Below are 11,647 nucleotides of genomic sequence, written 5' to 3' on the forward strand. Positions count from 1 at the left end.
AACACAGCATTGTTGGTCATGATAAACATGTCCTAACACTGTTGCTGTGTCCCAGAGAAATCTATTTAATGGTGACATCCAAAGTGGAAACACATTCTTTTATTCTCTAACTTCCTGGAAATCGCTCAGATCCTGACACAGTCCAGATACACCATACATCATTCTGCTCTTGGGACGCGCAATATGACTCAAAGCACTGCGTGTGAAGTCTGCAGCGTTATCCTTGCAGTGCTTTTAGGTTGTTTGTTGGATGAAACACTTTCATTGCATTCTAAATATAAACAGGATAGTGGAATCCTATTCTTCTTTGCAATTCACTCAATCTTGCAAAAACAGATTTGTCATTCATTGCGGAGTTCTAGTCCCATTTTTTTCCAAAATTGCATTCTTTTGAATACTTAGTGACCATTAAAAAAGTATGTTCTATATAGTGACCTAATATCAACTGCTCTCCCATGGCCTCATGGGATAGATTGTCCATTGGATGCACACTTTGTAATCTTGCCGGAAGTCGCAAGTCATCATTTATTTTGCCTACTGTGAATTCGGACATCTTTTTACATACCGTTTTTCGCTATATAGTGGGGAAGTATGCATATTTGCATACAGCCTTAGTCCATAATCATTAAATCAGTCATGAGTTGAGTAATATCCAACAGTGTGGTCATTAGTGTTGATTCTAATAAATGAGGTTCATCGGCATGTAAAGCTTCTGTTATTCTGACACATATACATCGGTGCACACAATATTGACAAGGTGGCCCGTTCAGTACCCATTAAATGATTTAAGAGACTCAAATGTGCATGTGATCTCATTCTGCTGCTGAAAATCGTTCAGTGCACAGCTGTGATTGCTGATATTGTGGTGGAACAAACTGTAATAAATATTGTGTATTTGTGTTTGTTTTTCATCTCCCATGGGCGTAATGTTTAGAGATGTGTGTACATACAATCTCACACAGCTACACAATGGATTTGTGGCAAAGAAAATGGGAGGAGAAAGGAGTGTTTGTTTACTGTAGAAACAAACAGTAAAGGGTTGAACTCTCATGCAATGGGTAAACTTTACGAGTCATGTGCTTGTTTCATGGGTCGAATGGTGCAATGGAATAAGTGGATCGGTCATAATCATTGCAGATGATTTTTTTTGTTTGTTTCCCTGGACAAAGCATGAACATCTGATTGTTTTGGGGCTCTCATTTTCTTCTATGAGTAAAAAAAAAAATTATTCAAGTGCTCCTCCATGCATCAAACACCAGATCCTACAAACTAAACAGTGTTGTTCCATCAACACTTCAGAATGGATGTTTTGATGAATAAAATCATTCCAATTTGTAAACTGTTGAGAGAAACTCCCACCCATGGTGCATGGGAACTGCGTTTTGTGCGTGCATTTAAATTAAATACTGAGTTCAATATCGTCACCATATTTAATTTTTTTTTTAATTCATCACATGAAAATGGCATCTGTTACTAGCACTTTTTCATTTCAAGATTATTGTGACTGTGGCAGCAGGGCTGGGAGGTATGATGATATATATACCGTGTGATGTTGGAATTGTGTCAGCCAGTAGATATTTTGCTGCATCGTTTATACTGCTGTAGATATATTTGTGCAGCTATCAGTGGGCAGCACTGCTTTACATTATTTACACATGATAGTGACAAAGAAACAATGAATAATACAAAAATAAAGAGCTGGATAGGTCCAAAACAGGTCAAGATGAAGGAGAACTTGTTATTAAAAAGTGTCAGGCAAAACAAAAAAATATTCATTTATAATTCAATGCAGTCGCATGTGTATCGGCTTTTTTACAGTAGCTTCAAATGTGGCGTGAGAATTTAGAGTTAGATCTGTATAATTTAGAGTCTGTATAATTTATGTATATATATATATATATATATATATATATATATATATATATATATATATATATATATATATATATATATTAAATGCACATTATTGGTAATGCATATTTTTGGATTGTCAGTAAATTAAATGTTTTACGAATAAAATTGACTTGTATTTGATTATTTTATCTTTTTATTTGGAACTCGATGAGGGCAAACCATTATTTATAATGTAATATAAGATTTTGGTCATTTTGTGAACTGCTATGTGGTTTGAACAGCTTTCAGTGTTGCCATACCTGCTTTTTATAAGTGACTTTGACCATTTTTTTCTTACTTTTTCTTTCTTATGGACTTCTAGAGTAGTGTCATCTTTTTGGGATCTTGGCCCTTATAACACAATAAAATGTAAATATTCCTGTCAAATTTCCACAACTGCTGTTTTGACCACACTCTATATTGTCTTTATACACTGTGCAGTTTGTTTCTTCTTTCCTCACGCTTCTAATTTGTCCAGCATCGTATTGAATTTTCACTTCTTTCACCAATATAGTCTTTAATGCACATGTTATGTATGTTTATGCTACAATACTTCAGAAAAAAAGAAATGGACTTCCATTAAGATTTTTTTTTTGTATCTTCTGCAAAACAGACAGGGGCAGTGAGTGAGTGAGTGAGTGGGTCAAAGGTCTGAGAAAAAATATTGAAGAGAGGATCCCTAAATACTCAGCTCTTGTATATAAATACTCTGACATTGACTCAATGTCTGACCTTGGCCACTGACCTTGATATGTTAATATATTTGACATGTTATTTACATTGGAGATGCAAACTCCCATGTAAAACTGAAAATACAAATAATATTTTAAGAAAAAAAAAATCTATCGAGTAAAAAATGCTGGAACATAAATGTAAAAAAAAATTAAATACTTAGTGATATTTCTGATATTAAGGTTTATTTTTTTTAATCATAAATGTGCTATGTGCTTATTGTGGTCTTTTTCCAGACCAGGATGTGTATTTTCTTGCAAGATCTGGCAACAATGAATTGATTGATTTCAATGAGAAGTTACTTGTCTTCACGTGAGGTAAACTGATGCTGTAGTTCTTTAATAAAGATAAGGATTTCCGTAACGGTAAACTCCCACACGGCTGTCTAATGCCCCTGTCCGGTTTACCCAGAGGAACTCATGAGAGGGTGACCAGCAGAGGGAAGTGTTTTACTACTTCCACCTCCTCAATCACCCCATATTCTGTCACACTGACTGTCCAACCTGACATAGATTTATGAAATGGGAAGAGTTACGACTGTTAATAAAGTATAACGTTTGATTAAATATTAATTGACACGGAGAGTGAAGCAAAGCGCTGACTTCAAACCTCAGTGTTATGACCGCAAAGTCTCATAAAATTGACAAGTCTTGAGTGTTACTGTTTGACTAAATGGAAGGTAGAATAAAATAGGCAGTCGGGGGATAAAACAAGTTGTTCTTATGAACATTTTACCTCACAAATGATACTGTCATGATGATATCTTCAGGTTTATCATGCAGAAGATCTCTGTATTACTGTATTTTTCAGCATGTCTGCGAATTTAATCCTCCCCTCAGAGTTAACTTTGCGCAATGGCGACTAAATCAGTGTTGCCAGATCTCAATCGGGAAAACACAGTCTGAGGTGACAAAACCACTTTCGCTAATATTCTGTCGAATAATTAATATTTAATTCATAATTTATGTTGTGCATTGATTTTCACTTGTATGTATCAGAGAATTATTATGGAGGCAGCTGAAGTTTATTCAATAATTTGCAGCTTTACTCGCAAACTACATTTCCTGTTCATCAATAAGAGCCATTATAAACCTAAATATACTTGACTGAATTAAATTAATTGAAAAGTGTAGTATAGTGGTAGTAATAGTATATGTTTGCGGTCGTGATGATGACAGTATAGCGCACACAAAACAGTATTTGATCCGTACTCTGGCGCAGTTAGCGCTCACACTGCATGCATACCGTGCCCGAGCCCAACCGAACCGTGCCCTGGCCCACCTCTTCCAACCGGGCCAGGGACGGCTAAACGAACCGCGCTCGAGCGCGGCACGGAGCGCTCACACTAGTCAAACTGGTCATAATGATGACAGTATAGCGCACACAAAACAGTATTTGATCCATGCTCTGGCGCAGTTAGCGCTCACACTGCATGCGTACCGCGCCCGAGCTCAACCGAACCGTGCCCTGGCCCACCTCTTCCAACCGGGCCAGGGACGGCTAAACGAATCGGCACGGAACGCTCACACTAGTCAAATGAACCGGGCTTTGGGGCTTTTGATGTCCAGTAAGTTGCTTGGTCTATTCAAGTTACTGTCAGTGTGAACACCCTTAAAAACTTGACAACAGGGGAAACAAACTGCGGTTGCTTAATAAAGACATCACATACAGTGTGGCTAAAACAGTCAGTGGGTATATTTGACAGTTGCTATTTGTGTAGCAGCAAACCTCAGAAACCTGCCTGTGTTGTGTAAATAATCCACAAATACTGTAGACCACCATTGCTCATACTTAGGCTACAAGCTAAAACAAGCACAGAGCCGCTTATTATAAGCGGACATGGCAACAATGGACTAACTCCTCCTACTCGCGCTTCAAGATAGTGTAAGCCCCGCCCTTTTCTGACGTCACCCTGATTCGGATCTCTGCTCGCGCTTGTATCAGCTACACTAGAACAGTTCAGGTTGTGGCAGCAGTGCCCGAAGTGCGCCAAACCACGGAATTGTTGCCATATTCTGGAGAATCAGTCCTTTTTCTAGGGGAAAGAAATTACTTGGAACGGATTCCACGTCCGTTGATACATCTTCAGCACCCAACAAAAAATAATCTGATAATCCCCAGACTCCCAAATTGAGGGATCAGACCGGGACCGTTGGGACTTCTAGGACATATTCTGGTTACTACTGCGCAAAAAAAGTACAGAGAATGGCCAGGGACGGCTAAACGAACCGCGCTCGAGCGCGGCACGGAGCGCTCACACTAGTCAAACTGGTCATAATGATGACAGTATAGCGCACACAAAACAGTATTTGATCCATGCTCTGGCGCAGTTAGCGCTCACACTGCATGCGTACCGCGCCCGAGCTCAACCGAACCGTTCCCTGGCCCACCTCTTCCAACCGGGCCAGGGACGGCTAAACGAATCGGCACGGAACGCTCACACTAGTCAAATGAACCGGGCTTTGGGGCTTTTGATGTCCAGTAAGTTGCTTGGTCTATTCAAGTTACTGTCAGTGTGAACACCCTTAAAAACTTGACAACAGGGGAAACAAACTGCGGTTGCTTAATAAAGACATCACATACAGTGTGGCTAAAACAGTCAGTGGGTATATTTGACAGTTGCTATTTGTGTACCAGCAAACCTCAGAAACCTGCCTGTGTTGTGTAAATAATCCACAAATACTGTAGACCACCATTGCTCATACTTAGGCTACAAGCTAAAACAAGCACAGAGCCGCTTATTATAAGCGGACATGGCAACAATGGACTAACTCCTCCTACTCGCGCTTCAAGATAGTGTAAGCCCCGCCCTTTTCTGACGTCACCCTGATTCGGATCTCTGCTCGCGCTTGTATCAGCTACACTAGAACAGTTCAGGTTGTGGCAGCAGTGCCCGAAGTGCGCCAAACCACGGAATTGTTGCCATATTCTGGAGAATCAGTCCTTTTTCTAGGGGAAAGAAATTACTTGGAACGGATTCCACGTCCGTTGATACATCTTCAGCACCCAACAAAAAATTATCTGATAATCCCCAGACTCCTAAATTGAGGGATCAGACCGGGACCGTTGGGACTTCTAGGACATATTCTGGTTACTACTGCGCAAAAAAAAAAAAAAAAAGTACAGAAGATTCTTATTATACATACTTGTATTTTGGAGCAAACGGATCGGATGCATTGAACGCCCCGTTATTAAGCTTTTGTTTTGAGGGGATTGAACAACCGCACTGGATTCAACGCTTGGGATGCGGGATCCCTGAACTTATCTGCTTCTTATCCGCCTCGTCGAACGGACTTTTCATCTGCAGAACCAGAGAGTCGATGAGCATCTTATATTCGGGCTTTGGATTTGATCTAGATTCCTGGCTGTACTAAACTCTTCTGCAGACGTTGCACTGAATGCAGTTTTATTAACAGTTGACTTTCTGTCGTATAGTGAAGGGTGGACAGAAGTGGATTGTGTTGAAGTTGCATGAATCACAGGATCGCTCTTTGCAGATCGCGATATCAGACCGGATATTTGGCGCAAGGCGTGAAGCGCGATGGTGATGTTGGCGACTTCTTGGATAGTCCTGCTGGTCGCGTTAAACGCTCCAGGTAAGTCCATGAGCTCCATTGCAGGACGTTTCGTTAGTCAGCTACGCGCTTTTGTTATCTGTCAGGTCAGGCGTCTCAAAAAGACCCAACAGATCTATGGTTCATAACTGTGTAAAGTTAAACTAAACCATCTGATGATACAGTGTTGCCATAATTACGATAAATTAACTCAAAGTGAACGCATAAGATGCAGGCAGATGGCGATAGTGATGCTGCGCTAGAATATGTGTGCTGCTTGTTAGTTGTGAATTATTGGAGAGCTCAGGTAAGAGCCTATAAGGGAACAGAAAGATGAGTTAAATTAGTTTTCAAGAAATAAAATATTCATATAGATATTCATGATTACACATAAAAGTGATTATTTATTTATTTGTCTTTTTTGACGGTATCATTTGACGCCAGATGTCAAACGAGTGGCTTGGATGGAGACGGATCAAGTATCCCGAAGCGATGAATCATTCGCGTTACAAATAATGATAATGAAATAGCGGCTGCTTTTATCATTACATAAACATTTTGTGTCAGGTGTTTACAGTTTGAGAAAATAAATAAATAAATAAATAAATATCATTGGTCAGCACTGACGTTTGTTTATCTATTTATTTATTTAAAACATTAAAATACTTCAAGAAATGCAGTTCATACAACAATGACTTGAATGCACCTCTTGGTGTGTGTAAACTATAAAAAAAAGAAACTCTGGCATAATGTTTTATCATTATTTCTTATATGGTTAATAAATCAGCTATTACTGGGGGAAAACATAATTTGAATTATCTATATCACCTTTATTTGTCATCATTGGTCTATTCTTTTAATAACTAATTAGTGCTGGCAATTAATACAGTTCATAATGTTCTAAGGTGCAGCAGCTATTGTTGTAGTCAAGTATGGGTTGCAATTAGTGAACTTTCTCTTGGCTGCCAGATTAAAGCACTTGCTTTGTCTGGGATTGATATATGGGTGTGACTCCTCTGTGAAGATCAGAGAAGCTGCCCTCCCTCATTCATCCCCTCTACCTGAGCCTTCCTTCCTGTGAAACAAATGCAACACATGGGGTGACACAATAACCTGATTTAAACAGACAGTTCCCCTTTAAAAAGCATCCTGTTCCTTTATCAGCAAGATTATTCAATTCATGTGCATTCCCCAGAGTCTCTGACAGTACTACTATTGGCCCAGCGTTAGGCGTCTTTTAATAAACTGCTCTTGAGAGTATATTTTCCAATCAATACTGCACTGCTGACCTCTAATGTTGTAAACAAACAGTCTGATGTATTGGCTGGTCTTAGAGTGCATCTCTGGCCTGCCCCCAGTGGCTCTGTAGAGGAAGTTAAGCCAGTCAAAACAGCTGTTTGGGGTCAGCTCAGCTGAGTGAAAAGCTTATGTGATAACACTTGAATCTCCTTTCATCGGGTGATTATTCTTTGTGTCATCTCACTTTTCCACTCTTTAGTGATGGAGGATTGATTAAAACATTTAAAAGCTAACATTTAAATTATGTTTTTCTTCTCAATGTACTGCTGCTCTTTGTAGTGATAGAATGCTTTGCTAAAAGTTTTGCAAGGCTCACTGAATTCCCAGCTCTTGCCATAAGGAGATGATTTTATCGCTAAGCTTTATGTGATATATGGCACCTTGTACAGTTGCAAATATCTTAGCTTGAACATGTTGCTTGGCGTGACTCCAGAAACAGAACAGCCTTGTATGAACCACACAGTGCCCAAATGTTTGTGCGTCTCTAAGGCTGCTTTCAGATTCAGTTCCTGTAGATTTTTTTCATGTGATCTAAACTTGCATGGCAAGATGATACAGGATCTAGATCTGGAATTTTGCCCAAGCAAAATTGTTGATGGTAGCACACAGTATTAAAAGAGTCAGCATATTTGAGCATTTGTTCCTGTGGGTAAGGGATGACTTCAGAAATAATTCTCTGGCTTGTGTTTCCCACCGTTAGCAATGACGGCTAACTTAACAGAGCAAAATATTTCACCTTCTTGACATTAATGACATGGACAGAACTATTAATTTCTTTCCAGGCTATAATTTAAGACTTCAAAGTCGTACAGAATTAAATCCCAGGGCAAAAAAATAGGAGCATACAAATGTCACAAAGATCCGTTCAGACAAGATCCTTGAGCAAACAAACCCAAGCATGCCCTGTTGACAAGACACCTTGCAAATCTAAATGATATACACAACCCGGGCACACTGAACACATCCCTTTTTGTTCACCTCTGCGCAGTGTTTACTAGACACTTGCCATATAATTAACAGCTGGAATAGGGGTCTTAGAAGACATCTGGTTATTGTTTCTCCTTCTGAAGCAAAGCAATCACTCTGCATAAATCAACTCTACATGCACATGTACATGTCAGAGCTGGCAGGGCTGCCCTCCATCTGCGTTCACAAACATGTGCAGCTACGCGTACAGCTGAATGCTGCTTCGAAGTCAAGTAAAATAATGAAGCGTAATGAATTATATTTCGACGTCCAAGGCTCTTCCATTGAAAAGCATGGACAGAAGTGTTGTAATATATAATGTTATCTGCTCTGAGATTTACACCCCCTATTTTGCCAAGTTGGAACCCGCCAGACTAATCTATTAATAGGGCAATTTGCATCCTGTTGATTGTAATGCGGCACGAGGAATCCATCGGGTGCATTGATAATGCCTGAAATGGCTCAGCACTAGGCCAGATCAATCAATAGATTGACACTTTATAAACTCGCAAGTCTTTTTTCAAAGCACTGTTCACCCAAAAATGGAGATTCTGTCATGATTTACTGACCTTCGTGCCTTTCTGAACATGTGTAACATCTTACTTTCTTTTGGGAAACATAATGGTCAGTGGTCATGAAAACTGGTTGCCAACATTTTCAAAATATGTTCTTTTGTGTTCCACATGCAAGTCTTGCAGGTTTGGAATGACATGAGGGTGGGTAAATTATTTTGGGTGAACTATCCCTTTTACTTTGTTTATAGGGCTCTTCTACTTTAACATGATGGCTTTCTTCCAGGAATACAGAAAAATGCTGCTATAAAGCATGTATGGTGAATTTCACCAACACATGCTGGGCTGTGATTCAGCATGCCTGTGCTTAATTAGAGGTCGACCGAAATGGGTTTTTCACTGGCCGATGCCAATATTTAAAAATCAGGGCAGCCGATGGCCGAGATATGATGCTGATTTTTTTGGCCGATATGATTGGCCGATTCTTTTTTTTTGCCCATTCATCTCATAAAAGTGAGTTTGAGCAAATGATTGTTGCAGGGTAAAATATAGTAATAGTAGTAGTAGCCCAATTTAGAGTAATCTGCTCATAACTGCTTAAGAGTGCGCTGGCCACGAGCGATGACATCGTGGAGGCTATTGTCGGACCCACAGACACATTTCATGAGGAAAGTTAACGTGCACGTTATAATCAGCCCAGAAGTTTCATCTGAATTGAACTTGTTTCTAATTTCACATGCAAATGACTTGTTGCACTTATAAATATGATAACTTTCCGGCATAAATTCTAGTAGGGTAAAAAGCTATTCCATTTTTTTTAAACGATCTGTTTTGCCCTGCCATTAGCTGAAGCTGTGTGTGAACAAGCCGCCGCTGCAGAGTGTCTCTCGCAGCCTGAGGGAGTTCCGCAACAACGCTTAGCTACCCGTAGATGTGCCTGCCTATAAATCGGCCTAATTTGCAGCACAATCGGCCGATGCCGATTCATTAAAAAATGCCAAAAATCGGCCGATCAATCGGTCGGACCTCTAGACGTAATGACTCAGTGCTATGCTTGAATTTCCCACGAAAACCTACCCGTACCACTCAAATTAGAAAACTTTATTACAAGCTTACCGTTGTGAATCGAGCTAAAGTAAGGCGATAGTTTTGAACACTGGCTGGGTATGTACTTGCTCAAAAATGATTTTGGATAATTTTAACCAAAAAAAGCTACGGACTGCAGCTTTAAATAAGAATACATTTTACACAAGTAACAATTAGTGGTCAACTAATTTTGGTTTTTAATGACAAATTAAATAATTAATTTTAATAATTAATATATTGCCAAATACTGGTCACCAATAAAAATATATAATTGAAAAATTAAAAAGCTTTGTTAAAAATGTAATAAGAATAAGAAAAATAAATACTTCACAAGTGAACATGCAAAGATATAGTGAATTTTTTTTATATTTTATGAAAGGTTAGCATTTCTCAAAATCTGAAGTAAATAATTGCGATCACAGGAATTTACATTTATACACATGGCAATTATACTAAGAACTAGAGAAAGTATTTTAACTAGTGATCAACTAGCCAATGCCAATGTCGATATCTGTAGAACATGGTGGCTGATGGCAAATATAATTTCCATATAAAAAGTACAATTTATTAATAGCAATATGCACAAAATTCCAGAATTAATTTTTAAATATATTCAAGTTCACTATATATTATACTATATCAACTATATAGTATAATTATACTATATATTTTAGTTAACACCAAACTCAGAATGACCAAATGTTCTCCAGTTAATCAGCCTAGGTAAAATATCGCTATTATCACAAATTTTAATATTGGTTGAGTTTCAAAATGTCATGAATGTTTATGTCAAAAACAAGGCTGCATCTTTGCTCCTGTGTCTTACTTTCTCTCTCTTGCTCTGATATGTATTTAAATAAGGTGGACTACCACTCTCATTTAATGTTTCCCTTACTTACACTCCCATAATCACTATGCATCAGTAATGTTTCCTGGAGGTCATGTATTATCTCTGTGACTCTAATCTCTATGCTGTGACACAATGGTTCTCTCCGCTGCTTAAGTGAGTGTGTGTTTGTGTTTGTGAGGTAATAGTGTATCACTGACCTTTTAACATGTCTGTTCTCATAATCCACTCTGAAAGAGTCCAGACCACCTTATCTGCGAATAGAAAGGATTTGATGTATACTGGCATGTGTGTGAGAGAAAGCGAGTGAGGAAAGTGAGAAATACACTCTGGCAGGCCATCTCAGAGTAAGCAGTCCTCTCAAGCTGAAGCTTCAAGGTCACCCTCAGAATTTGCCGGCTCGAGGCTGTATTGAATTACATAATTCCCCTCTGGACCAAAAATAAAGATGGTTAAAAATTAAACACATTAAAGACATATCAACCAGTGCTCCTTCTGAGATGGCACACCATGATAGCTTGAACCCTCTGAACTATTACATCTTGAATTTCCAGTCTGTGTGTCAGTTAAAATCAGTCTATCATACATCAAAATAATCTTTCATGTGTGAAATATGATGTGGAAATATGAACTGTGGGGAACCTCTGTGGCTTCCTTTGGAAATATGAGTGGAAAACACCCCATGAAATGAACCTAGCATGGCTGGGAGTGTTTCTTACCAGTTGGGAGTTGTATGACATTGTGAGATATGTCCATAT

General features: G+C 38.9%; 1 protein-coding gene across 8 annotated transcripts in view; it reads left to right on the forward strand.

Annotated features, from left to right (window-relative positions):
• Positions 1 to 5,461: 5,461 nt before the first annotated feature.
• The window catches only part of LOC107563312 (nectin-1-like), a 234,106-nt gene continuing 227,920 nt past the window's right edge, over positions 5,462 to 11,647 (forward strand). For all 8 annotated transcript variants that reach the window (XM_016248155.1, XM_016248150.1, XM_016248154.1 and 5 more), the window contains exon 1: positions 5,462 to 6,221. In XM_016248155.1, the coding sequence (XP_016103641.1) occupies positions 6,167 to 6,221 (55 nt within the window). In that variant the 5' untranslated portion in view covers positions 5,462 to 6,166. The remainder of the gene's footprint in view (positions 6,222 to 11,647) is intronic.

This window comes from Sinocyclocheilus grahami, unplaced genomic scaffold (genome assembly GCF_001515645.1).
Source record: "Sinocyclocheilus grahami isolate Dianchi unplaced genomic scaffold, SAMN03320097.WGS_v1.1 scaffold867.1, whole genome shotgun sequence".
In the NCBI taxonomy this organism is placed as follows: domain Eukaryota; kingdom Metazoa; phylum Chordata; class Actinopteri; order Cypriniformes; family Cyprinidae; genus Sinocyclocheilus; species Sinocyclocheilus grahami.